This window comes from Mesoplodon densirostris, chromosome 7 (genome assembly GCF_025265405.1).
Source record: "Mesoplodon densirostris isolate mMesDen1 chromosome 7, mMesDen1 primary haplotype, whole genome shotgun sequence".
Taxonomy (NCBI): domain Eukaryota; kingdom Metazoa; phylum Chordata; class Mammalia; order Artiodactyla; family Ziphiidae; genus Mesoplodon; species Mesoplodon densirostris.
The window spans coordinates 15,078,693-15,100,413 of NC_082667.1; the positions used below are offsets into that span (position 1 = coordinate 15,078,693).

At 43.6% G+C, this 21,721-nt stretch overlaps 2 protein-coding genes across 14 annotated transcripts in view; both read left to right on the forward strand.

The window, feature by feature from the left end:
• The window catches only part of LOC132494128 (uncharacterized), a 92,925-nt gene extending 78,320 nt beyond the window's left edge, over nt 1-14,605 (forward strand). Inside the window, exons 5-6 of the mRNA XM_060105163.1 lie at nt 5,391-5,462; nt 14,273-14,605. Coding sequence (XP_059961146.1) covers nt 5,391-5,462; nt 14,273-14,605 — 405 coding nt within the window. The remainder of the gene's footprint in view (nt 1-5,390; nt 5,463-14,272) is intronic.
• A 478-nt stretch (nt 14,606-15,083) lies between these two features.
• The window catches only part of PHF21A (PHD finger protein 21A), a 198,418-nt gene continuing 191,780 nt past the window's right edge, over nt 15,084-21,721 (forward strand). For 4 of the 13 annotated variants that reach the window (XM_060103780.1, XM_060103779.1, XM_060103791.1 and 1 more), the window contains exon 1: nt 15,359-15,609. The gene's annotated coding sequence lies outside the window, so the exon portion shown is untranslated. The other 9 variants (XM_060103788.1, XM_060103781.1, XM_060103790.1 and 6 more) reach the window with 7 other exon arrangements.

Consider the following 21,721-nt stretch of genomic DNA (forward strand, 5'->3'; position numbering starts at 1 on the left):
TGGGAGAGGGAGGAGGGATGGACAAACCAAGACTAACTTGGACCAAGCCCTCTTGGAGGACAGCTAGGATCCTGAGAAGCCTTCAAGATGGGTTATTTTGATGGCTTTAAATACAACCCCTGACATTTATTTAATTTTTTGGTTTTTTGTCTCCCAGCTGGAGACGTCCAACATCCTGGGATCTGCACAGGGTGAGCCCAGGAAGAGGATAGTGGACACTGACACACTGTGGAGTGTCTCCATCCAGCCCATAAGGATCCCTTTTCTTCTGCCTCCTTAAGGGGCCCTGGCAGTATCACAGTGGACTGTGCCAGGGTGACCCTCTGGCCCAAGTGGTGCAGAGCAGCCTCTCCTAGACATTCAGAACTGGGCCTGAGAGCTGGCCTGGGCCTGGCCGGCCACTTGGGGTGGCTACACAGAGCAGAACACAGCTCTTAGTTGAGGCCTTAGAGCTCACTTCTATTTCCTGAGGCTCCTGATACATTAAGAAATAAAGAAACAAGGTTACAAAAATGATGGTATATTTCTAATGTCTATATTAAACAAATTAATCCTTTTAACACCAAAAAATATAGTGCCACAAAAATGATCTGTTCACAAGATAATTACAGGATTTATTAAAAATATTAATTCATGGTACACTACAGGCAGTGTGGTCCGGAGCCAAAAATGCCTGTGTCAACCTCCCGCTCGCTCCCCTCCCGCCACATGCCCCCGAGGCTGTGAACTCCATGCACAGGAGGAAACCCAAGTGCAGCTGGCAGCAGGCAGACGTGGGGAGCCGCTGCTCCAGCTTCCCAACCCTTGCCAGGGCTCGAGTCCAGGTCCTTCTGAGGCCTGCTGATCTAGCCCCCTGAGACACTCATCCTTCCAACGAGGTCCCTTGTTCACTAACTCCGCCTGATGGTGGATATCTTTCTATCACGGGCAATCAAAAGAACTTCAGAACAACTTGCCCACATCCCAGATTCTTATTTTTCACTTGCGATGAATTCGCCTCCCAGGGAGAAAGGGAATTTTCAGCTTCCGTGGCCCTAGTCGGCAGTGAGTTCATGCATATTCTCCCAAGGTGGAGGAGGATTGTTTAAAAGATGCTGAGTGGCAGGGAGAAGAATGTCACCTCAACATCCCTCCACCAAGCTGGGAGAGGTTTGGCTGAGTCTCAAGGGCACAGGTTCAGACAAGGGCAGGCTTGGCTGCCTTACTGTGAGCTGGAGTCGTTTTCCTAGTGGTGAAAAATGTTGGGGAGCCTTGGGGCCCTGCTTGAAGACCTCTCCTAGAGTGGCTTGGTCCTAAAACTGGTTTCCGAAGTGGGGTGAAGAAGGTGAGGCAGGGTATATGTCCTCTAAGGGGTTGACTTGGCTCTGTGGAAAAATAGAACCGTAGAAGCTGGTTACCCTTAGTGATCTTATTTCTCCGTGGTTCCCATGGTGCCTAGCAGTGAGCCTTAAATAAAACAGACCCACAGTAGCTGTTTGTGGTCCCCAGTGCTGCTGGCCACAGAAAGCCTTTGTCCTTTGCTCTTTGCTCAGGCAGCCCCAGGAGAACATTCCAGGACTCACCTCCTCCCCTCCCATTGCAAACTGGAATTCATTCATTTAGTCAACAAATATTTCCTGAGCACCTACTCTGTGCTAGGCTCTGTCTAGGAGCTGGGAATACAGGGGTGATAACCAGCCAGTCGTGGCCCTCTCTTGGAAAGTTTACATCTTTCCATGTGACCTTTCACCACCACCCTCAAATATATGTGAGATGAAAACACTCACAAAAAGAATCATGTCTCATTTCTCTAGACCCACCAAAGACTACCAAACTTGTGGTTTGAGAGAGAGAGAGAGAGAGAGAGAGAGAGAGAAAGAGAGGGAGAGAGAGAGAGAAGCACTCACTAGAGAGAAAACTCCTAGTTTTGTGGTAGTCCCTTAGAACAAGGGGCCCATTTTTGTCAGTCCTTGTTCAAAAATCCCATGTCCCCCACTCAATGCACATACATATGTTACTCTCACAGTTTACATTCATAACATGTCCAGCTGGAGAGTGGCGAAGTCTGCCTCCCACATTATACAGAACGGATTGGCAGCTGGGACTGAAGGCGATAGAAATAAGCTATTGATCAAAGGTTATAAAAGTACTGCCACTGGTATCCTGTGATGCTTGCCAGCTGAGGGCAGCAGTAAAGTGCTACACAAATGCAATAACATTTATAACCCAAGGGCAAGTGCTTTGTACGTGAAAATAAAAAACTGATCCTCTGTTTAAGTCTTTCCCCTTCCTTGGGCTGGTTGGCCTTTGACAAGTGCATGGACAAATGCCTAAGCAGGGCCACTCTGGATAGGTTGGCCTCTTACTCTCTGGGTAGGTGACATGGGTTCTCTTTTTCCCCATGCCAGTGCCTTCTGGTGGTCTTTGGAGTAACCTTCACTTTTAAAGCTTCTCTGGCAGGCAGAAAGCAGAAGCCATGTCCCTCCATCCTGAAGGGCCCAATAACGCCTTGGCCCCATGGCCTGCCTTGGTTTGCTTTGTGGATGTTGCCTGGTCCTGTTGGGAGCTGAACTTTTCACTTGAATGGGTGCTGGAAATCACTATTTAGAGCTTCATTCTGTGACATTTGTAAAAAAGAGAAGTCCTATTTTAGGGAGAAATAAATGGAGAAGAGATATGGCTCTGGAGGTACTGCAGAATAGTGAATGCGTCATAATGACTGGACCTGAGCAACTCAGCTTTTTCTTCCAAAACTCACCAGACCAGCGCTTCCTAACGTGTTAACAGAAACATCAGTCCTGTAAGATGCTTAATAAACAACTGGGCTATATAATCAAATAAATTGGGAAAATATTTCCTCTTGGAGAGTCTTATTGGGTCTTTGCAATTTAAAGGCTCTGAGAAGTCCTGCACTAAGGAAACAGTGTAACTTGGTTAACAGCATTTCCTGGGTTTACTTGATTGCCAAATTGTCCTCTCACTTAAAATTTCTTTGATCTTTTCTCATTTTATTACCTAATGCCTACGAACAACACACTTTGGGAAATGCTGTCAAGGTACTTACAAAAGGATATGATATTTTGCCTGTTGTATATTGTATGCCTACCATGTGCAAGACACTTTACATGGATTATTTCTAACCACCAAAACAACTCTGCAAGTAGTATTATGGCTATTTCACAGATGAGAAAAATGAGGCAGAGAGTGGATAAATAACCTTCCCAAGGCCGTTCAGCTAAATAATAACTTAACCAAGATTCTCACTTAGGCCATTCTGACTCCAAACTCCACATTTCCTATTATACCATGTGTCTTCCTACTTGGGATAGAGACTTACTTACATCTCTTTTTGCCAAAGAGTAGGTGAGTTGCTCTTCTTCAGAGACCCTTGTCTTGGAATTCATTCATTCTTTTTCAAGCCTTGCCTGATTTACCTCTTAGTCTAGCAGTACCCTATATCTCCTTCCTCCTGGCTCGTGGGAATTCCCATTAGAAAGCAGAACCTGAATCTAAGTAGCCATGGGCAGGAATCCCAGTTTTGCCATTTACTATTTATGTGACTTTAGGCAATTTACTTAACCCCTCTCTACCTCAATTTTCTTACCTATAAACTTTTAAGTATGTACAAAACATCTGGCCCAGAATGCTTAGTAAATGGCAGCTGTTATTTTTACTGTTAATGATTAATAGTAAATCTTTGCAGAGGAAAAAAAAAAAACAAAACTCATCAAGAAAATTTTAGAGGGGCTTCCCTGGTGGTGCAGTGGATAAGAATCCACCTGCCAATGCAGGGGACACGGGTTCGAGCCCTGGTCCGGGAAGATCCCACATGCCACGGAGCAACTAAGCCTGTGTGCCACAGCTACTGAGCCTGCACTCTAGAGCCCGCGAGCCACAACTACTGAAGCCCACGCGCCTAGAGCCTGTGCTCCGTAACAAGAGAAGCCACTGCAATGAGAAGCCCGTGCACCACAATGAAGAGTAGCCCCTGCTCACCGCAACTAGAGAAAGCCGGGCGCTCAGCAACGAAGACCCAATGCAGCCAAAAATAAATAAGTAAATAAATAAACAAAAATTTTTAAAAAAAAGAAAATTTTAGGGATCCCTGTTTTAAATCCCCGAACTATCCTGGTATGATAAGATACAGATATTTTTGTGTTGAAGAAGAAAAAACAGAAATCTGTTAAGCCAGTGGCTTTTTCAATGTACAGCTAGCAAATAGCAGAACTAGGACTTAGATTCCAAGTTCACAGAAATCTAAGACACTTCAATGTGTCAAATAGCTAAATGTACCTGAGAAGGCAGAGAAATTCAGATTTAAGATTTTGGGAGCTATTTCCAATTGAAATCCAGTCAGGAATGAGGATAAAATTTCTCTGAAATTTAAGTTTGGTAAAATGAAAAATGAGAATCTTTTTTTTTTTTTTTTTTTTTTTTTGCGGTACGGACCCAGCTGCTCCGCGGCATGTGGGATCTTCCCGGACCGGGGCACGAACCCATGTCCCCTGCACTGGCAGGTGGACTCTCAACCACTGCGCCACCAGGGAAGCCCCGAGAAACTTTAATTTTAAAAATTAGATCTAAAATTAGATTGGAAGCAGGGCCCACGTGTATTACCCACTACCATATCTTGTGTGTTTACTTTTTCTTGTTATTCACAATTACTCAGGCCAAATCATTTTCCCTTAAAACAACATTTTTGTAAATTGACTTAGGTCCCCGTAACAGATGAGCATAAAATCTCCACATGAATGTTGTCATACTCTCATTTGGTTTTGCTCTGTGATCTTTTTGGTTTGGCCTAGGCTGCTGAGGCGAGGATGCTCCAGGATGAAATGAGCTGTCCTTAGGCAAAGTTAGTCACAAAGCTTAGGTTCGAGCATTTCAGCGTGGAATGAGTGTGTTCCTATCAGCCCACTGATGTTTATCATAGGAAATGTAGTCTTCATCCAGATTGGAATTGGAATGGGTTTTTCTTTTCTGTTAGATGAACAGCGACAACACAGTGTACTTGGAAAAACAAGTTTGTGCTTATGCTAATTGAGGAAGTAGTATTAAAGTGTTTGTGGCTCTGAGACTCATAACCCCTGTACCTTCGTGGAGTCAAAAGTCCCCAAGTGGCTATTGGAAAATGCTTCTTGTTTTTTAATTCTCACTCTCAATAAGTTAGGAGCACATATTGCTGTTTCTGGTCCTTACTTCTCTGTGTTATCTCCCTATCCACCAGTGAAATTCTTAGCCCAAAGTTGCTAACCCACTACTACCTCTAGTTTCATTCACCCACCCAGATGCTGGGATGGTAGAAGTAGTGTTATTTTAAATTAAAATTAAAATTTAATGAATTCCTCTGTCTTTCATTTACAGCATTAGTTTTCAGTAAACTCAGTCTTTTGCAATTTCTATCTCATCAGTTCTCTGCAGGCAAAGAGAGGAACATGAGCGGTATGGCGTGTCCATTTTACAGATGGGAACAACAGGGGACTGTACCCCAAAGCTGGGAACAACCTCTCTCCCATCTCATCAACATCATAGTGTGGAAGAGATTTGGCTTATTCATGCAACAAAGTGTAAAACACAAATGTTCAACCTCTGTTTAGCCCTGGGGGAGTAATAAAGCTTTCATCAATAGACATCTATAGACATAATGTTTTGAGTCCAAAGTTTTTGAGTTCTGCGAGCCTTAAAAACATTTATTATTTGAATAGTTTTCTTAGCATTGTCACCCATGGGGACATACTATCCCATTTTATTTTTTATTTTTTTTTAATTTTTTTTTTTTTTTGCGGTATGCGGGCCTCTCACTGTCGCGGCCTCCCCCGTTGCGGAGCACAGGCTCCGGACGCGCAGGCTCCGGACGCGCAGGCTCCGGACGCGCAGGCTCAGCAGCCATGGCTCACGGGCCCAGCCGCTCCGCGGCATATGGGATCCTCCCAGACCGGGGCACGAACCCGTATCCCCTGCATCGGCAGGCGGACTCTCAACCACTTGCGCCACCAGGGAGGCCCATACTATCCCATTTTAGAGATGAAACTAAAAGGAAAGTACATTGGCCGGACGTAAAAGGAGAGAATAAAGTCTAGGCCTTCTGCTTTTTCACTCCCACCACTTTGGGGTATGTTTCTGTGTGTGTCTAGCTCGGATGCACAGAGATGTTGAGTTTAACACTAATGGGTATCAGGTTCATCCAGAGATCATGACCTCAGTATATAAATTATTCAGCAATTAGTTGATGTGACTATTTATAGGGCATAAATCAGTTATAAACTCAGAAATATGAGAACAGGTCCCTAAATAGGCAATTGTTACCTATCAAGGGCTTAATTTAAATATGCAGGGTTGAAGCCAAGCAAATTACATATCTGATACCCTATGTGTTGGGCTTTGAGAGAAGTGGTTAGGATGGGTACATTAATTATAACAAGGGATGAGGGGTAAATCCTGCTATAACAAAATGGATTTCTATCTTGAGCAAGCTCCAAATAGTTGGTAATGGCTGATGCACTGTGTTGAGAAGGATTCTGAGACCAAGTTCAGACCTCTGGAAACCCACAGGCCACAGATTTGCCATCCCTGACTTGGGTATTTCATACTCTTTATCCATCAGTGACAGATGTTTCCTCAAAATGAGCACACTGGGTCACATTTATTCACCAAAATTGTCCTGCTGAATCTTATACTCTGATGCATCTCCTACAACCAATCAAGGAAAAAGAAACCAAATTGCCTCCTTTCAAAGACCCTTAGAGAGATGATAAGCCATTTGCAAGATTGAGATAATGAAGAAGAAATAAGGACACTCTAAGGTCCAGCTGTGACAAATCAGGCTGCTGGCTGGATTTGGGGTAACTCCTTGTTGCCGTCATTCAGAGGGGCAGATTTCTCTGCCATGTCTGGGTTCTGAGACTCAGACTGCCTCCTTTCTTTCCTTCTTTAGTAGTATATCTTTCTCTATTCAGGATCCAAATCGATTCAAGTGCATCCTTCCATCGTATTTCAGTGTGAAGGAATGCCAGGCCAGATACATCTGAGGTCATTCCTAAACTCTAAGTTGCTCCAGTCTCCTAGCCATGGATAAAGCCCTAAATGAGTCCCCTTCCTTCAGTGGACAGGGCTTTCAAGGATCTGACCCCTGGGATTATGATTCCTGTGGCTGCTTCTTCTCTCATTCCTCTCTATAGGCCCACATCAAACAAACAATCACTCCTAGACCTTACTCTGGTTTCTGAAAAATCAGGTCATGTCCTGTTTGGATGCCAGGCACACCCCTGTGGCTTTCTGTTCAGAACCGCACTATCTTTACAGCTCCTTGGTTCAGCACCCTGCCTGCCAACTCCAGGTACTCTGCTTTGTCTCAGGCTTAATTCTGCAGACTTTCCCACAGACCAACCCTCCCTGCTGGTCCTGGGGCTCAGTGATAGCACCCCTTAGCTATTTTGATCCCACTCCCCTTCTGTGCAAAATTTCCCTTTTTTTCTAAAAGAATTCTTGAGATCTCTGTAACTTCTTTCCTATTGTCCCAAGGGGCATCATCCTAAATAGATAATAATTTACATTTATTGAGAGCTTATGTGCTGGAACCCATCCAAACCTTTACCAGCGTTATTTCATTTAATCCTAATAACAATTCTATTCTTATCCCCATTTAACAGATGAGGAGACTGAGGAACTTGAAGTTAATTGTCCAGAATCATATAGCAAGTGGTAAATGGTGATATGACTTTGGCCATCTGATCCAACTGATCATTTTGCAAAACTGCCATGTGATAATTCAAAATCACATTTGGACAGCAAAGGCAGTTGCTATCTCCTCTGGGAAATCTCCACTGCTTTCTTTCAAATTCATGATAACCCTTTTCTTTACACCCCTAATGATAAAACACGTTTATGACAGAATTCTCAGACCTTTAAAAACACCCAATGATTACATAGGTGTGTTCGTTTTGTGAAAATTCCTGATGTGATTTGTACGCTTCTCTGTATGAATGTTATACTTTAATTAAACAGTTTATATAAAAGATACCCTCAGATACCTCCCCGCACCCCCATTTTAGGACTGCAATGCAGTTTGCCAATGCTTTTGGGGAAGGTGAATTTTGCAGCAGCACATAGTCAGATTTCAATATTCAGGATGAACATTGTGCTAGCTGGGCATGCTATGCCTGACCCCATGTGTTTTATGTGATACAGAGGTTGTAGAAAACTTATTAGAACATTATTTCAATAAGGGGAGGAGAACCTTATGTCATTGCAACAAACTTGTGCCCTAACTGATTTAACTTGGAAGATGAAAGGTTGCACACTACAATTTAATGCTGCTTTCACTTGTTTGGAATTTGGGTTGTAACATATTTATAACAGGGTTTCACTTGTATAGATGTATTAACTAGTTCTTCAGATTTCCAGGTTTCAGTGTTCACAGAAAAGAAATAACAATAAAATGATATGTATTTGTGCAATGTGATGCAGTTTACCAATGACCAATAATAATGTTTATCCAGCACATGTAACTTATTTAACCTCTGTGACAACTCTATGAAGTCATATGATTATTTCTATATTTTGCACACAAGGAAACTGTGGCTTACAATAGTGCATCATCTACCTAAGGTCAACCCAGGACTGTATGATTTCAATGTTCCTAATTCCTCAAGAATAAGCCCTGCTACTTCTCATGAACAGCTTGGACCTTCACAACAACCCAGTGGATTAAGTATTATTGTTTTACCCATTTTGGACAAGGAAATAGGCCCAGAGAGGTAAAGTGATTAGCTAGACATTTGCAGAGCCCAGACCCAAGCTCAGGTTTTCACACTCCAAATCTGGGAATGCCTTCCACTAGATAACGTCCTTGCTCAAGGCCCACAGTACAATTTAGTTATGTTGATAATAGATAAACTAAAGGCACAAATAACAAGATGATAAAGTTGTTTCCACATCCCCAGTCTTGGAGGATCTCCCTGTGATACTTTTAGCAGCTCAGCAGCTTTAGGGCAGACATTTCTACAGCTCTAATTGAAACCATTTTAGTTTTTACCGACAGATCCAGCCTAGGCCCCCTGATCCACCCCCGTTACTTTTTGGAAAAGGAATTGGGATCTGCAGAGTCACACATGTGGAGGGCAGAGTCACACATATGCAAATACGCACCTACATCTATCCGTTTATCCATCTATCTGTTTAGTGGTTATCAACCCTGACCACCTGAAATCCCCCATCCCCTACCTTCCCATCCCCCACCTTCCCATCCCCCACCTGGTGCAATTTTACCCTCCTCCCTGCCCCATACACACCTAAGGGACTTGTGGCAATGTCTGGAGATATTTTTGGTTGTCACAACCGTGAGGGGAGGGTGCTACTGGCATCTAGTGGGTAGAGACCAGGGACACTGCTAAATATCCTACAAAGCCCCCACGACAAAAACTTATCTGGCCCCAAATGTCAATAGCGCTACGAGCCCTGGTCTAGTCTGTGCTACTAAACACATACACCTGAAGTTGCTTAGGATTAAATTGACCTTGGTGATTATGACAAAGTAGGGAAATTGAAAATTACTCTCGAGGGACTTCCCTGGCGGTCCAGCAGTGGTTAAGAATCCGCCTTCCAATGCAGGGGACGTGGGTTTGATCCCTGGTTGGTGAACTAAGGTCCCACATGCCGCAGGGCAGCTAAGCCCGCGAGCCGCAATTTGGGAGCCTGCGTACCGCAACTACAGAGCCCACACGCTCTGGAGCTGGTGTGCAGCCACTGCTGGGCCCGCGCACCACAATGAGAGAGAAGCCCTCGCGCTGAAACGAGAAGCCTGAGTGCCACAAATAAGACCCAACGCAGCCCAAAATAAAATAAATAAATAAAAAAGAAAGTACTCTCGAGAGGGTTGACTGCTTATCCACCAGTATTTATTTAGTTACCAGTTACATCTGACCCATTTCCAAAGATGATTTCAGCTTACCACAAAAGCACGCACAAGACAGTTCAAGAGATTTTTAAAAGATCAGAAACCATTGAGACAGAGGGGAGAAAGAGCGTACATTCAACTTCTGCTAGTCACTGGGGATTTTCTGTCATAATTCTTTAAAAATCACACCGATACGTCTCCTCTCCTTATTTAAGTATTTTGTTGGTACAAGCCAGGTTTTCATTTATTCCAGCCCAATAAGAATTGGAAAAGAACCCCAATAGTTACCTCCTTGTCTCAGTGAAGAGGCAGGACCCTCAGGTTTTCAGACAGTGTTCAAATCGTCTTTAGAGCGACCTTTTAAGAGACAATGGGGTTAGTTTTCAGCCTGGAGTAGAAAAAAGGACAGTGTGAAGGACAGGTGGCGGGTCGGGGGGACTGGATGAGAAAGCTGTTCCAGTAGTTGTTTGGGGGGTGGGGTCATTATGTTGTTTGAAATACTGTCAAATTCCAGAATATCAGAGACAATCATATACAAATACAGGTACCAAAACCTTAATATCTAGGGTATGGCATGTACTATGTTACTACAAAACTATAAAATAAGAAAATGCAGAAGAAACTTCTTTATTCTCTAATATATAATGCTTCCCTATAATACTACAATATATAATGTCTCTGTTATATTTCTTCTATATTTACAGTATCTCTGCATTAGACTGATAGTCCTTATAGGGAGATAGCTGTTTTTTTTTTTTTTTTTTTTTTTTTTTTTTTTTTTTTGCGGTATGTGGGCCTCCCAGTGCTGTGGCCTCCCCCGTTGCGGAGCACAGGCTCCGGGCGTGCAGGCTCAGTGGCCATGGCCCACGGGCCCAGCCGCTCCGTGGCATGTGGGATCCTCCCGGACCGGGACACGAACCCGTGCTCCCCGCATCGGCAGGCGGACTCCCAACCACTGCGCCACCAGGGAAGCCCTGTTTTGTTATTTTGAATGACATTTTACATTCTCTAATAGAATCCCTATATTAATTAAATATTTTCTGTCCAACAAAAGTTATTTAGATTCCTACCTCCTAACCTACACACACACACACACACACACACACACACACACACACACACGGTAAATGTAAAAAGTAGAAACCATAAAAATACAAGAAGAAAATTGTAGGTATTTTTCGAATCTTGGACTTTGGATGACCTCTTGAAGCATGGAATAGAAGGCAGGAATATATCGGAAAACACTGACAGATTTGACTGCTTATATAAAAATTAAAAATGTACTCCAATATTTAATAAAATTCAAAATCTGAGATTTACAACTTTGCTCAGTAGGGTTTTGATGACTACTAAATGGTTTTTGGAGGGTAACTAGGTGGTAGGAGAACAAACTCTAAGTCATTGTACACCTGCTATTATTGTTACGTCATTCATGTCTGAAAGTTGAACAATTTACTTCAAAGGAGATTCTGATGGTGAACTTTGAATTCTCAGCTTATTTCTGGGATCTTCACTAACTTATACTGTTATCTTTTTTCTTTAGCATTTATGCCAGTTAGCCTTTTCAAAAGTCCTACAGAGTATTATATTTATTTTATGTATGAGAAACACCAGGCTTCAGAAGGCCTAAATGTTTGTCTAAGGCCACACAGCTAGTGAGTGTCTAGTGAGTGCCCCACGTCAGGCACGCTATGAGCTTGAGAAAGACCCACAGAAATATATCACAACCTTGAGTCACCCCAAGACTCCTTGGACGCCATATGCCACATCTGCACTGACAAGGTGTTGGGACTCCACGTGTTCACCTTCTCTAGTTACATTAACTCAGAAAATGAATTTGAAGGCACAGGAAAAGATACGTTATGTGGTTCCGTGTGCCAGACACTGTGCTAAGCACTTTCCATGAATTATTTCATTCAATTTTCTCAACAGCCCTACAAAGTAGGTATTAATAGCTGCATTTTACAAGATAGGAAAACTAAGGCTCTGAAAGGTTAAGTAATTTGTCTAAAGTGCCTTAGCTGAGAAGGAGTGATACTTCTTGGGTGTGGGAACCCACGGCTACTTGGTCCCACTGCTCTTCACCATCTTAGAGTGAGGAAGAGTATGTAAATGCAAACGTGGTCCAACAATGAATCACAAGCTAGAGAATTCTTTTTCATAGAGTTTGATAGCTATATGAGTATTAGACAATTATTTGGTTAAACTATTTTAATTAAGTGTAAATATCTAAAACATGAGTTTGCATGACACTGATTTCTGACTGCTGTTCAAATGTCTTAGTAAGATCTTAGAAGATGCTTATCTTCTCGTACAAGAAGTTCAGGGGCTTTCATCGTCAAAAGCTGGGTTGATAAACGACAGCCCATGGGCCCAATCCTGCCTACCCCCTGGTTTTTTGAGACCCACGAGCTAATAATGTTTTAACATTTCTTTTAATGGGTGAAAAAAGAGGAATATTTCCTGACACATGAAAAGTACATAGAATTCAAATGTCAGGGCCCATAAATAAAGGCTTTATTAGAACACAGCCAGTCTCATTTGTTTATATATTTTCTATGGCTGCTTCTGTGTTACTACTACTGCATAGAGTTGAGAAGTTGTGAGAGAGACTGTATGGTCTGCAAAGTCTAGATATTTCCTATCCAGGTTTCTACAGAAAAAAGTTTGCTGACTCCTGTTCTATAGCATTTACATATTCAGGCACAATTTGAGTTTCTGAATTTTTTCTATGAAATTTTGAAACATGTTAAAGTTTTTTTCTTTCTTTCTTTTTTTTTTTCCCCAGCAAGAACACTAAAGTAGTCTTGCTCTGAAAAAATTTTGACAGCCTGGGCTGATTTGAAATGACACCATTAGATTATGGTCCAGTGCCTAGTGGGTCCTGCTTGAAAGGCCTCCGCCTCCACTCATCTTTTAGATACACTAGAGTTATCTCTAGATTGTAATAGCTGCGTCTTACTACCTGAGCAGTCCTTCCTTTATTCATTCTGACTGTGTTATGGGTTTAGTTTCACAACATTATGAGTTCATCCATCCAGGCTTCTTCTTCTTCTTTTTTTTTTCAACCAGGCTTCTTGAATCATTTATAGGGATTTTCACTTTCGATCTCAAACTCTTACACACTTTCTCTGCTGTGAATTTTTTAAAATTTAAAGCTCAGGGTACTAAATGGCCTACATATATAAAATAAAGCCCGTACTTTATTTTTTAGCTTTAAGAAATCAAAATTTTAAAAAATTGCTTTCTCTTGAGAAACAAAACTTAATTTTGCAGGTCACAGAAGTAAGAAAATGCCTGCATGTCCAAGGATCTCAAAGCACCTCTGGTGGAAATACATAACAACGTAAAGAACGTCTATTTATTTTAAAATACTGTTTATTTCTTGGAGGAATTAGTATTTAATGGAAAAGATGTGACTAGTAACAAATAGAGCCCAAGGCTATTTCTGGTTCTGTCATTGACTCACTTTGACTTTGGGCAGATCATCTCACCACTGTTGCTCTTTATCTGCAAAAACTGGACTTCATGTCTATGGGAGTTGCATGGCTAATCAATGCCTGGAAAATGCGTAGTGGCAGATGCTACAAAAGTGCTGAGCCTTAAAAACAAAACCACCCCCACCCCCCATTTGTATTCAGTTGAGGTTCGGGCTTATTGTTATTTAACATTCGGAGGCCAACAGTACGTTAAGTCCAGCGTGCTGCACAGAACAGATAACATCACTGTCCAGCAGGGATTTTTTTTTTTTAATCTAAGATTTTGGACTTTTGTTTTTTTTCTTTATTGTGGTTGGGGGTTGTTTTAGAATCTAGTAGTATTTCCATACAAAAACATTCAGCTCTAAGTTGAAAACTATCGATTTGAAAATCTAAATAACCCCCCTGCAGGGGAAAAATAAATAAATAAATAAAAAGCCCTCCCCGCCCCGCCAAGAAACCTCTCAAAACAAGAATTCTTCTGATGTTTTTTTCCTCCCTGCAGTTCTCCATGTTACAGTCCTTGGAGGTAGAATAGGCATAAAATACTTTCACTAATAAAATATGACAAACCGCCGGATTATACGTGGCTGATTCCCAGCGACTGCCCTGCTACACAAAGCAGAAAAGTAAATGCCATCATCCCCCTTAGAACAAAAGAACTTAGGAATAAAAAACATGGAGAGGGGGGAGAAAGCAGCAATAAATAAAGGTGAGCGAAGGATCCCGTCCCCCGCCCCTCCCCGAAGCGAGTGTGGGACTAAGTACGGCTAATAAAGTGGTTCAAGGGTAGTTATTTGGAAAGGGGGCGGGGTGGCGAGGGGAGGGAGCGGGCGAGCGGCGGCCGGGGATTGCATGTTGCATTCGACTTGAGGTTGCATCTTTCTCCTGTTGCCTGGACCACGCTCTCCCATTGCAGTGCTTCCCCATCGCTTCTCTCCGTCCCTGCCCTCGCGGCTTTATTTCCCCCCTTCCAACTGCTGTTGCACTGGAGGGAGTTGGGGCCGCTCCGGAGCCCCTGTGCAGCTCCTGCGACGGGAGGGGGAGTTGGGCTCGGGCCGCTGAGTTGGGGGGGCCGCAGCGGGCTCCGGCCTCGCCTCGGCTGCAGCTACACGGGTGCCGAGCTGCAGCGCTGCACGGGCCCATCATTGCGGCGGCCCCGGAGTTTGGCCGCCGCCGCTCCTTGTTCAGCCCCATCACCGCCGCCGCCGCTGCACTGGAGTTTGGCTGCTGCTGCCCTACTTCACTCTAGTTTAGTTTCACTCACTTTACATCCGGGTTTTTTCCCTAGGCAATGGGAACCGCAGCACACCCCGTTCCTTAGGCAAAGTGAAATAAATTCGCCGCACCGACACGTCAAGTAGTCCGCCCGCCCGAGCGCCGCCGCGGGCCCCCACCGCCCCTCCCGCCGCCGCCCCGTCGCCCCTGGGGGGGACCGTGCGCCCCGGAAGCCATGGGAGGAGGCGCGGGGGCCCGGGCCGGCCGCCGTACAACTCCGCCCGGCGGCCCCCTCCCTCCCCGCCGTGCCCCTCTACCCCGGCGCCTCCTCTCCCCCCGCCCTCGTCCCCGCTTTCCCAGCCCCAGTCCCTCTCGCCCGGCTCTCGGGAGCGGCGGGGGCGCGCACGGCGGCGGCGGGCCGGCGGGGCCGCGCGGCGGGCTCCCGCGCGGGCGAGTGTGTCTGGGCCTGGGCGGAGGGATCCCCGGGCTGAGGCGGCGGAGGTGCTGCGGCCCGGGGCCGGGTGGTGAATGGGCTGGTGGTGCTCGCTGCTGCTGCTGAGAGGAGGAGGAGGAGGATGAAGAGTTGGGCTTGTTTGTCTCCCACAGTTTCTCTCCTGCTGCTCTGATTTTCCCCCCACATTCCGGCCCGGGGCCTGTGTGTCTCTCCTGGAGGAGGAGGAGGATCCAGTTCCTCCCCCCACCCCCTCCTCCCCACCCCCCCTTGCCTGGGGAAGAGGAGGAAAGAAACAGCCCAGAGAGAGAGGGAGAGAGAGAGAGAGTGAGTGAGAGAGAGAGGGGGAGAAGAGGAGAGGAGGAGGAGGAGGAGGAGGAGGGAGAAGGGAACAACCTACCATCTTAACACACTAATATCTAAAAAGTGCGAGAGGCCCAGAGCAGCAGCAGAAGCAGCAGCAGCAGCTCCAGCTTCTTCCCTCCCTCCCCATGAAGAAGAGTTCCCTCCTCCTCCTCCTCCTGCTTCTCCTGCTCAGAGTTCCTGCCTCCAGCTGCCAGGGGGGACAGCCAGCCAGCAGCAGGAGGGTGCAGTATCCCAGCTTTTCCATTCTCTCTTCTCCTCACTCTCCTCTCTTTTTTTTTCTGGAGTAGCTCTATTTCCCCTCCCTCCCCCCTTCCCCTTCCCCCTCCTCCCTCCCTCCTTCTCTCTCTCTCTGTCTCTCTCTCTCTCTCTCTGTCTCTCTCTCTCTCTCTGTCTCTCTGTCTTGTCTCTGGTGTTTGTCTCTGGGAGGTACAGGGGCTGCTTGCTTGGAGTTTGTTTTGGGGGGAGGGAGGGGGAGGGGAGGGGTGTGTGGGAGGGAGGAGGGAAAGGGGGGTGTTCTCGGCAGGACCCCCTCAGTCAACTTGAGATTTGAGCAATAACTTCCCCTTCGGGGCGCCCCCCTGCGTGCCCTTCCTATTCCTCCCCCCATAAAAAAAAAGACAATGGAAAAACCTTGTCTCCCCCTTCCTCCCCTCTGCCCTCCACCCCTCCCCAGGATAAATTGGAAGTAAGTTTATGAGCAGCTTCGGGAGCCTGGGCGCTGAGTGCTGGGCCGGAGCGGGTGACAGAGGCGGCGCACCGGGGGTGGCGGGGAGGGGGCGTCACATTGTCCCGGCGGGGGGCCGGGGAGGGGGCCGCCGGCGGGGGCGGGGGGCGCGGAGCCTCGTCCGCCCCCTTGGGCTCTCCCTCCGCCCAGGGGTGGTCGCCGGGGCTCTTTCACTACCCCCTCCCCCCAGGATGATGTCGGGGGGAAGTTTTTATTATGGTTATTTATTTAATTTTTTTTTTTTTGAAAACCATCTTGTTTGGTGACTGAGGGATCTGGTTTAAAAAAAAAAAAAAAAAGCCGCGGCTGCTGCCGCTGCCGGGCCCGTGTGTGTGTGTGTGTGTGTGTGTGTGTGTGTGTGTGTGTATGTGTGTGTTGGTGCATTTGTCTTGGGTGGCCGGAGCAGCGTTGGGGAAATTCCGCTTATTCTTCTTCTTCTGCAACTTGTTATTCCGGAGAGTGTGCCAGCACCCCTCACCCTGGGGCCGGTCCTCCCGCACTCGCCCCCGCATCCCGCGGCCGCGGGGCGCCCCCGGGACCCTGCGCTGGCCAGGGCCGCCAGGCCGCTCCAAGAGGGGCCGCAGCCGCCCCTCCCCCGCCCGCGCCCCCGCCGGGGGGAGGGGCGCGCGGAGTGGGACTCTTTCCGTTTGGTCCAGCCCCGTCGTGCACGCAGTTCCCAACACTTCTCGTCATCCTCTCTTTGGTCTCTTTATTCTGCTGAGCGGTGCTGTTAGGATTTCTTTTTTTCCCCGACCACGTTCGCGATGGTGGGTAGCAGCAAGGTGGCCCTGGCAGGGGAGGGGTTGATGTCGAGATTGGGCACCGGGGGAAGAATGTCTCCTTTCAACTTTGTGACTTGCACCCCCGGAGAAGGCCACACGCCGGTTGTGGGGTGCAGATGTGCTGAGAGTGATTTCTAAGTAGTTGAGTTGTTGAGATGAGGGGTACGGCTGCTAATGGTAGGCAGGTTTTGTTTTTATTGGTGAATCTGGTGTCATCATATTCCGGTGATATGTTGAAATATTCTTTGTTTAGGTCTTGAAGTAGAGGATCTTACTTTTCACGTCCACATTGTGTTGTTTTTAAATGATGTCTCTGCAAGTATGGCTTTCTAGAATTTCAAATGTGAGTTAAGGTCCGGGCGTATACGGGCCTCAGCACTGGCCTTGACAGTGAACTTTGTGACTGTGTTTTGGATTCCAAAGATTTGCCCCATAACTGGGGTGCGAGCTGTGCATTTTTGTTAATAGTAGGTGTCAGGAATGTAGATGCTTGAGGTGGGGACGTTAGAGAAGGAGGAACATTTATATATTAATAATTGATAGCTGAATATTAGAAACAGATTAATTTGGGCTGATGAAAAAAATTTTTTTAAGCAGTTATGCACTCTAGGAAACCTTTTCATAGGCACACTTTTTAGGGGTTCTTTAGGGCACAGAGCTTGAATATCTTCTTTTGGAGAGGTTACTCACCAACATCTGTAGGTTCATTGAGGGCCTGATAAGGGGACTGAAACTGGGGCTATGACATCTAAGTGTACTTTTCAGTGTTTATGTTGTTTGTTTACATCTGATGTTCACTCACGTTTGGGCAGTGGAAATAAATAGGTCAGATTTTCTTTTGGTTTTTGAAGACTAGCTCTCTCCCCCTCCCCCCCCCCCTTTTTTTAAGTTTCACAATTTACTTGGTTTCACAGCGTTGTAGGAAACTGTTACTACATTTTTACTGGAAATACTGTTATTCATTTTGATTTTGGTAAGTTCTTCTCTATTCTTTTTTCTGTCTCTGTATATGGAATCTACATCGTGGGCTCAAAACTGGCTTATTAAGGGCCATTTAAAATGTCTAAAGAATGCATTTTAAAATCTCAGGACACATCTCTTGATGGCAAAGAGGAAATTTTTGTGTGCCGTTATGCTCATGCTTATGAAAAAAATTTCTGCACTTAAAACTTTTGTAGATATACAACTATCCTTAAATGAAGAGCATAGTAATAGTGCAGAAAATTCACAAAACACAAACTTTTGGCTAACATGTTAAAAATGTTCCAGGTGTTTTTCTTTATGTCATACTTTTGCTTGTCTTAACATAATAGTATTTGCAATATGACTGGCATTGCTTGGATGGTCTTAATAGTCTTTTGCTTGAGTGCTTCTGAAGGCTTTTTAACATAGTTTTTAGCTAATTTTGCAAGCTTTATTTAAACATGTTGTACTTTGAACTCAGGCGGGTCTTTATGGAAATGGAAAAGTAATAAATTAAGACTCCTGCCTATGCCAGATTTTATTTTTAAGAGGTATAAATGATGGATGGGGCCCTATTTCTTTTAGCTGTGAAGGGTCCATCCTTTTTCCCATTCAGTCATCTGGAAAGAGCTGCGTCAGAAATACTCTTCTTCTGCTTACATGAAGAACTCTAAATGCTATCCAGCAGGAGGTGCTGCAGCAAGATAAAGGAAATCTATGAATTTTGAGGGTCTTGCTACTTATTACAGCTCTACTTAGCATCAACTAAGCAACAGGATTAACACCTTAAAGTTCCAGAAAGATTTTGAGTAAGTCCATTGAAAAGTTCCATTTGCCATTTGAAACAAATTTTTGACTGCTTTTTACCTGCTTACAATATTACACAAAGTAGATTGCTTATTGTGGATAGCTTAAGGATGCTGCCCTAAGGTACAGAGTGCTGTTAGAATTATTTTAGTTTGAAGAGGGGTTATTCTCATATTGGTGAGTGGGGTGTTGAACACATTTTTTAAAATTATGTGCAATGGATGGCTGTAAACAAAAGTAGTTGGTATGACTTGGGACTTTAGGCTTTATGGTCATCCCTATAATGTTAATACAAGTGGGATATAGAGTACTTGAACTATTGGAAAGGGGGATATTGTATGGAAAAATTTTTAGACTTTTTGTGTTTTTTTCCTCCAATCTATGGACAGTGTTCCTAACAGATAAATTCTTAGGCACTCAGCGTTATAAATACATATGGTTGATGTATTTGAGTTGGCCTCCAAAGACTGAGATTCTTGAGCTAGAAGTAAAGTTCTGTTTGTGGGTATGGGTCATTGCTGATATGTCCCTTAGTAACACTTAACAATAACTGCATAAAGATGAAAGTATTTTTGTAGCATTTATAGCACATGTCCTTTGAAAGTCTGTTAGTGTTAGGTGAATTGATTTATCACTGGAAATATCATGCTACTGTGGTGGCTTGTGAAGTTTTATGTCAAAGTTTAAAAACTTGGGAATGTGTAGAAAATTTGATGAATCTGCCTAGAATTTTGTTTGTTTTTTAGGAATAATACTGTACTTTTTTCTCAATAAGATCAAATGAGATAATACGTGTGAAAGTTCTTTGTAAATTGTCAGAAACCATGCAGATGTTAAGTTGTTGAGATAGGTGGCTAATTAATACATGGACAGAAGCTTCTGTCTTTAAAATACTAACTTTCTCCATATCATTTGGGAAATGAGTGCATTAAAAGTGCACCCAGAACACTTTATGAATTTTTTTTTAAATACTGCTGTGGTTACCAAAAAGCTCTTTGTTACAGTTTTGAAGCTTTGTTTAAAAAATGCTGCCTAGGCAGTTTCCCTTAATTCAAAAAAAAGATCATTTTTCCTTTTGTAGATCCTGTGAAATGTGTATCCCCTGTTAAAGTTTTTGTTTATTTCACCATTGATGTGATAGTAGTTGATTTTAGTGATTATTTAAGTTCCCGGATTCGTCTATAGACTCTTATTAACACACAGAGTAACAGATGTCACAGTTAATATTTTGATTGTTTTAACTGATCCTGCTAACTTTATGAAAAATTCTTACTAACTAAACCTTTCAAACTTGCTTCAAAGTGAAAAAGACATATTTGTATGCATTAGTATTAGGCATATGTGTGTATCATTTTTGTTTTTCTAATTTAGAGGGATGCGTGAGGAAATGACTACTCAAATCTAGAGGAGTGCACTGAAATATTTTTTGTGTAAAAATAACCCAGAAGTTTAAAACTCAGAACTTTGAGTTCTGGCCTTCTTAATAGACTCTGCTCACCTATTTGGACTAAGGTAAAATGACATATAGATAATTGGGAGTCCCTATGTTTATGAGCATATCAAAAGATAGAATACCCTAAATTTTAGAATTGACTGCTCTTTATGAAATAACCTCAATTAGAAATGAAATGTAGAAACTTGCTTCGGTGACGGGTGAGAAAAACATTTAACTGTTTAGATAAAAATGAAACCTCTCAGGGTAATATTAACGTTTTCATCCTGCAGACAGTGAATACTAAAGCTTTTTTTAAGGAAATACTGACATTAAGGTTATATTAACGTGCTTTTAAATTTTGTGTCCTTAGTATTTTATTGCCGAAGTCTTTTGTATTTAATTAGTATTGAAAGGGAGAAAAGGAAGGGATTAAAGTTTTAGGTCTCTAACCTTTGACAGAATTCCTTTATATCTATATTCAGAGCTGATTTCTTGAAACATGTTTGAATTTTCGTATTAATTTGTCATGGGAAATATTAATGGTTTATGTTGACTTCTCAGAACTTTTGTACATGGGCTTTTTTTGTAGGCCCTAAGTATTCTTTAGGAGCATAGCAGTGCATTTTGATCACTTTAACTTTACCAGGTGTGTATTTTTGCTGCCTTGAGGTGTTTTGTTTTGTTTTGTTTATTTTTAAAGAGGTAATATATTAACACTGCATTAAAAGTATTGTAGATAATTATTTCTTAAATAGCATATGTTTCCTTCTTTGTATATTTGTGTGTATATGTGGCCATACTGTTTTGTAGGCTTTCATATCATCTTATTTGTGTATTGAATTTCTGAACAGTTATCTTTTGTGAGAATGCTGAAATAGACCTTTAAGAATAACTTTTATATTGCTTGTCTATCAATTGAGTCTTAAACTGTAATGGTGGTGAACTCTTCCCTTTTAGAGATAATATGTGAGTTTCAGTCATCCTTGGGGCTTTTCTAAGGCACCTTTCTTACACTGGACACTTGTTTGGCAGTTTGAATGCCTCTCTGCTTCTCTCCCTCCAATACACTGCAAACTGTACACCCCCCACCCCCTTGCTAAATAAAAAAATAGTGAGCGGGTCTCGGCTGAAGGAAACTATTCTTTCCTATATTTTGGAATCATCTATGGAAATGTTTTTCTGCTTTTTAAAGTAGACAAAAAAGTGAACCGGTAATTTGGAAATAGGAAAGGGATGGGGCCTAACAGGTTGATGATCTAGGCTTTATTTTGACTCTGTTTGTGGGCCTAGGGGAGAAAAATAACTTAAACACAGAAGCCAGAAAGATGGGTTTTGTTTTATTGTTTTGGCTGCATTGAGAATACAAACTGTCAGTACTTGAAGAGAAGGAGCAGCAGAAAGGAATTGATTTTTTTCTGCTGCAGATCCAAGTATTGTTAACCATGTGCATCTGTAAAGCAGCATACTTACGTATTAAACAGTAGTTGATTCTTTTACTCAGTTAACAGTCAGAACCCTAAACTCTTTTTTAAAAATTTTAAATAAGTACCCCAAACTTCAGAGTTAATGACAATAATTTCCTGATAAAAGTGGATGATAGTAACCATGGCAACTGCTATCTC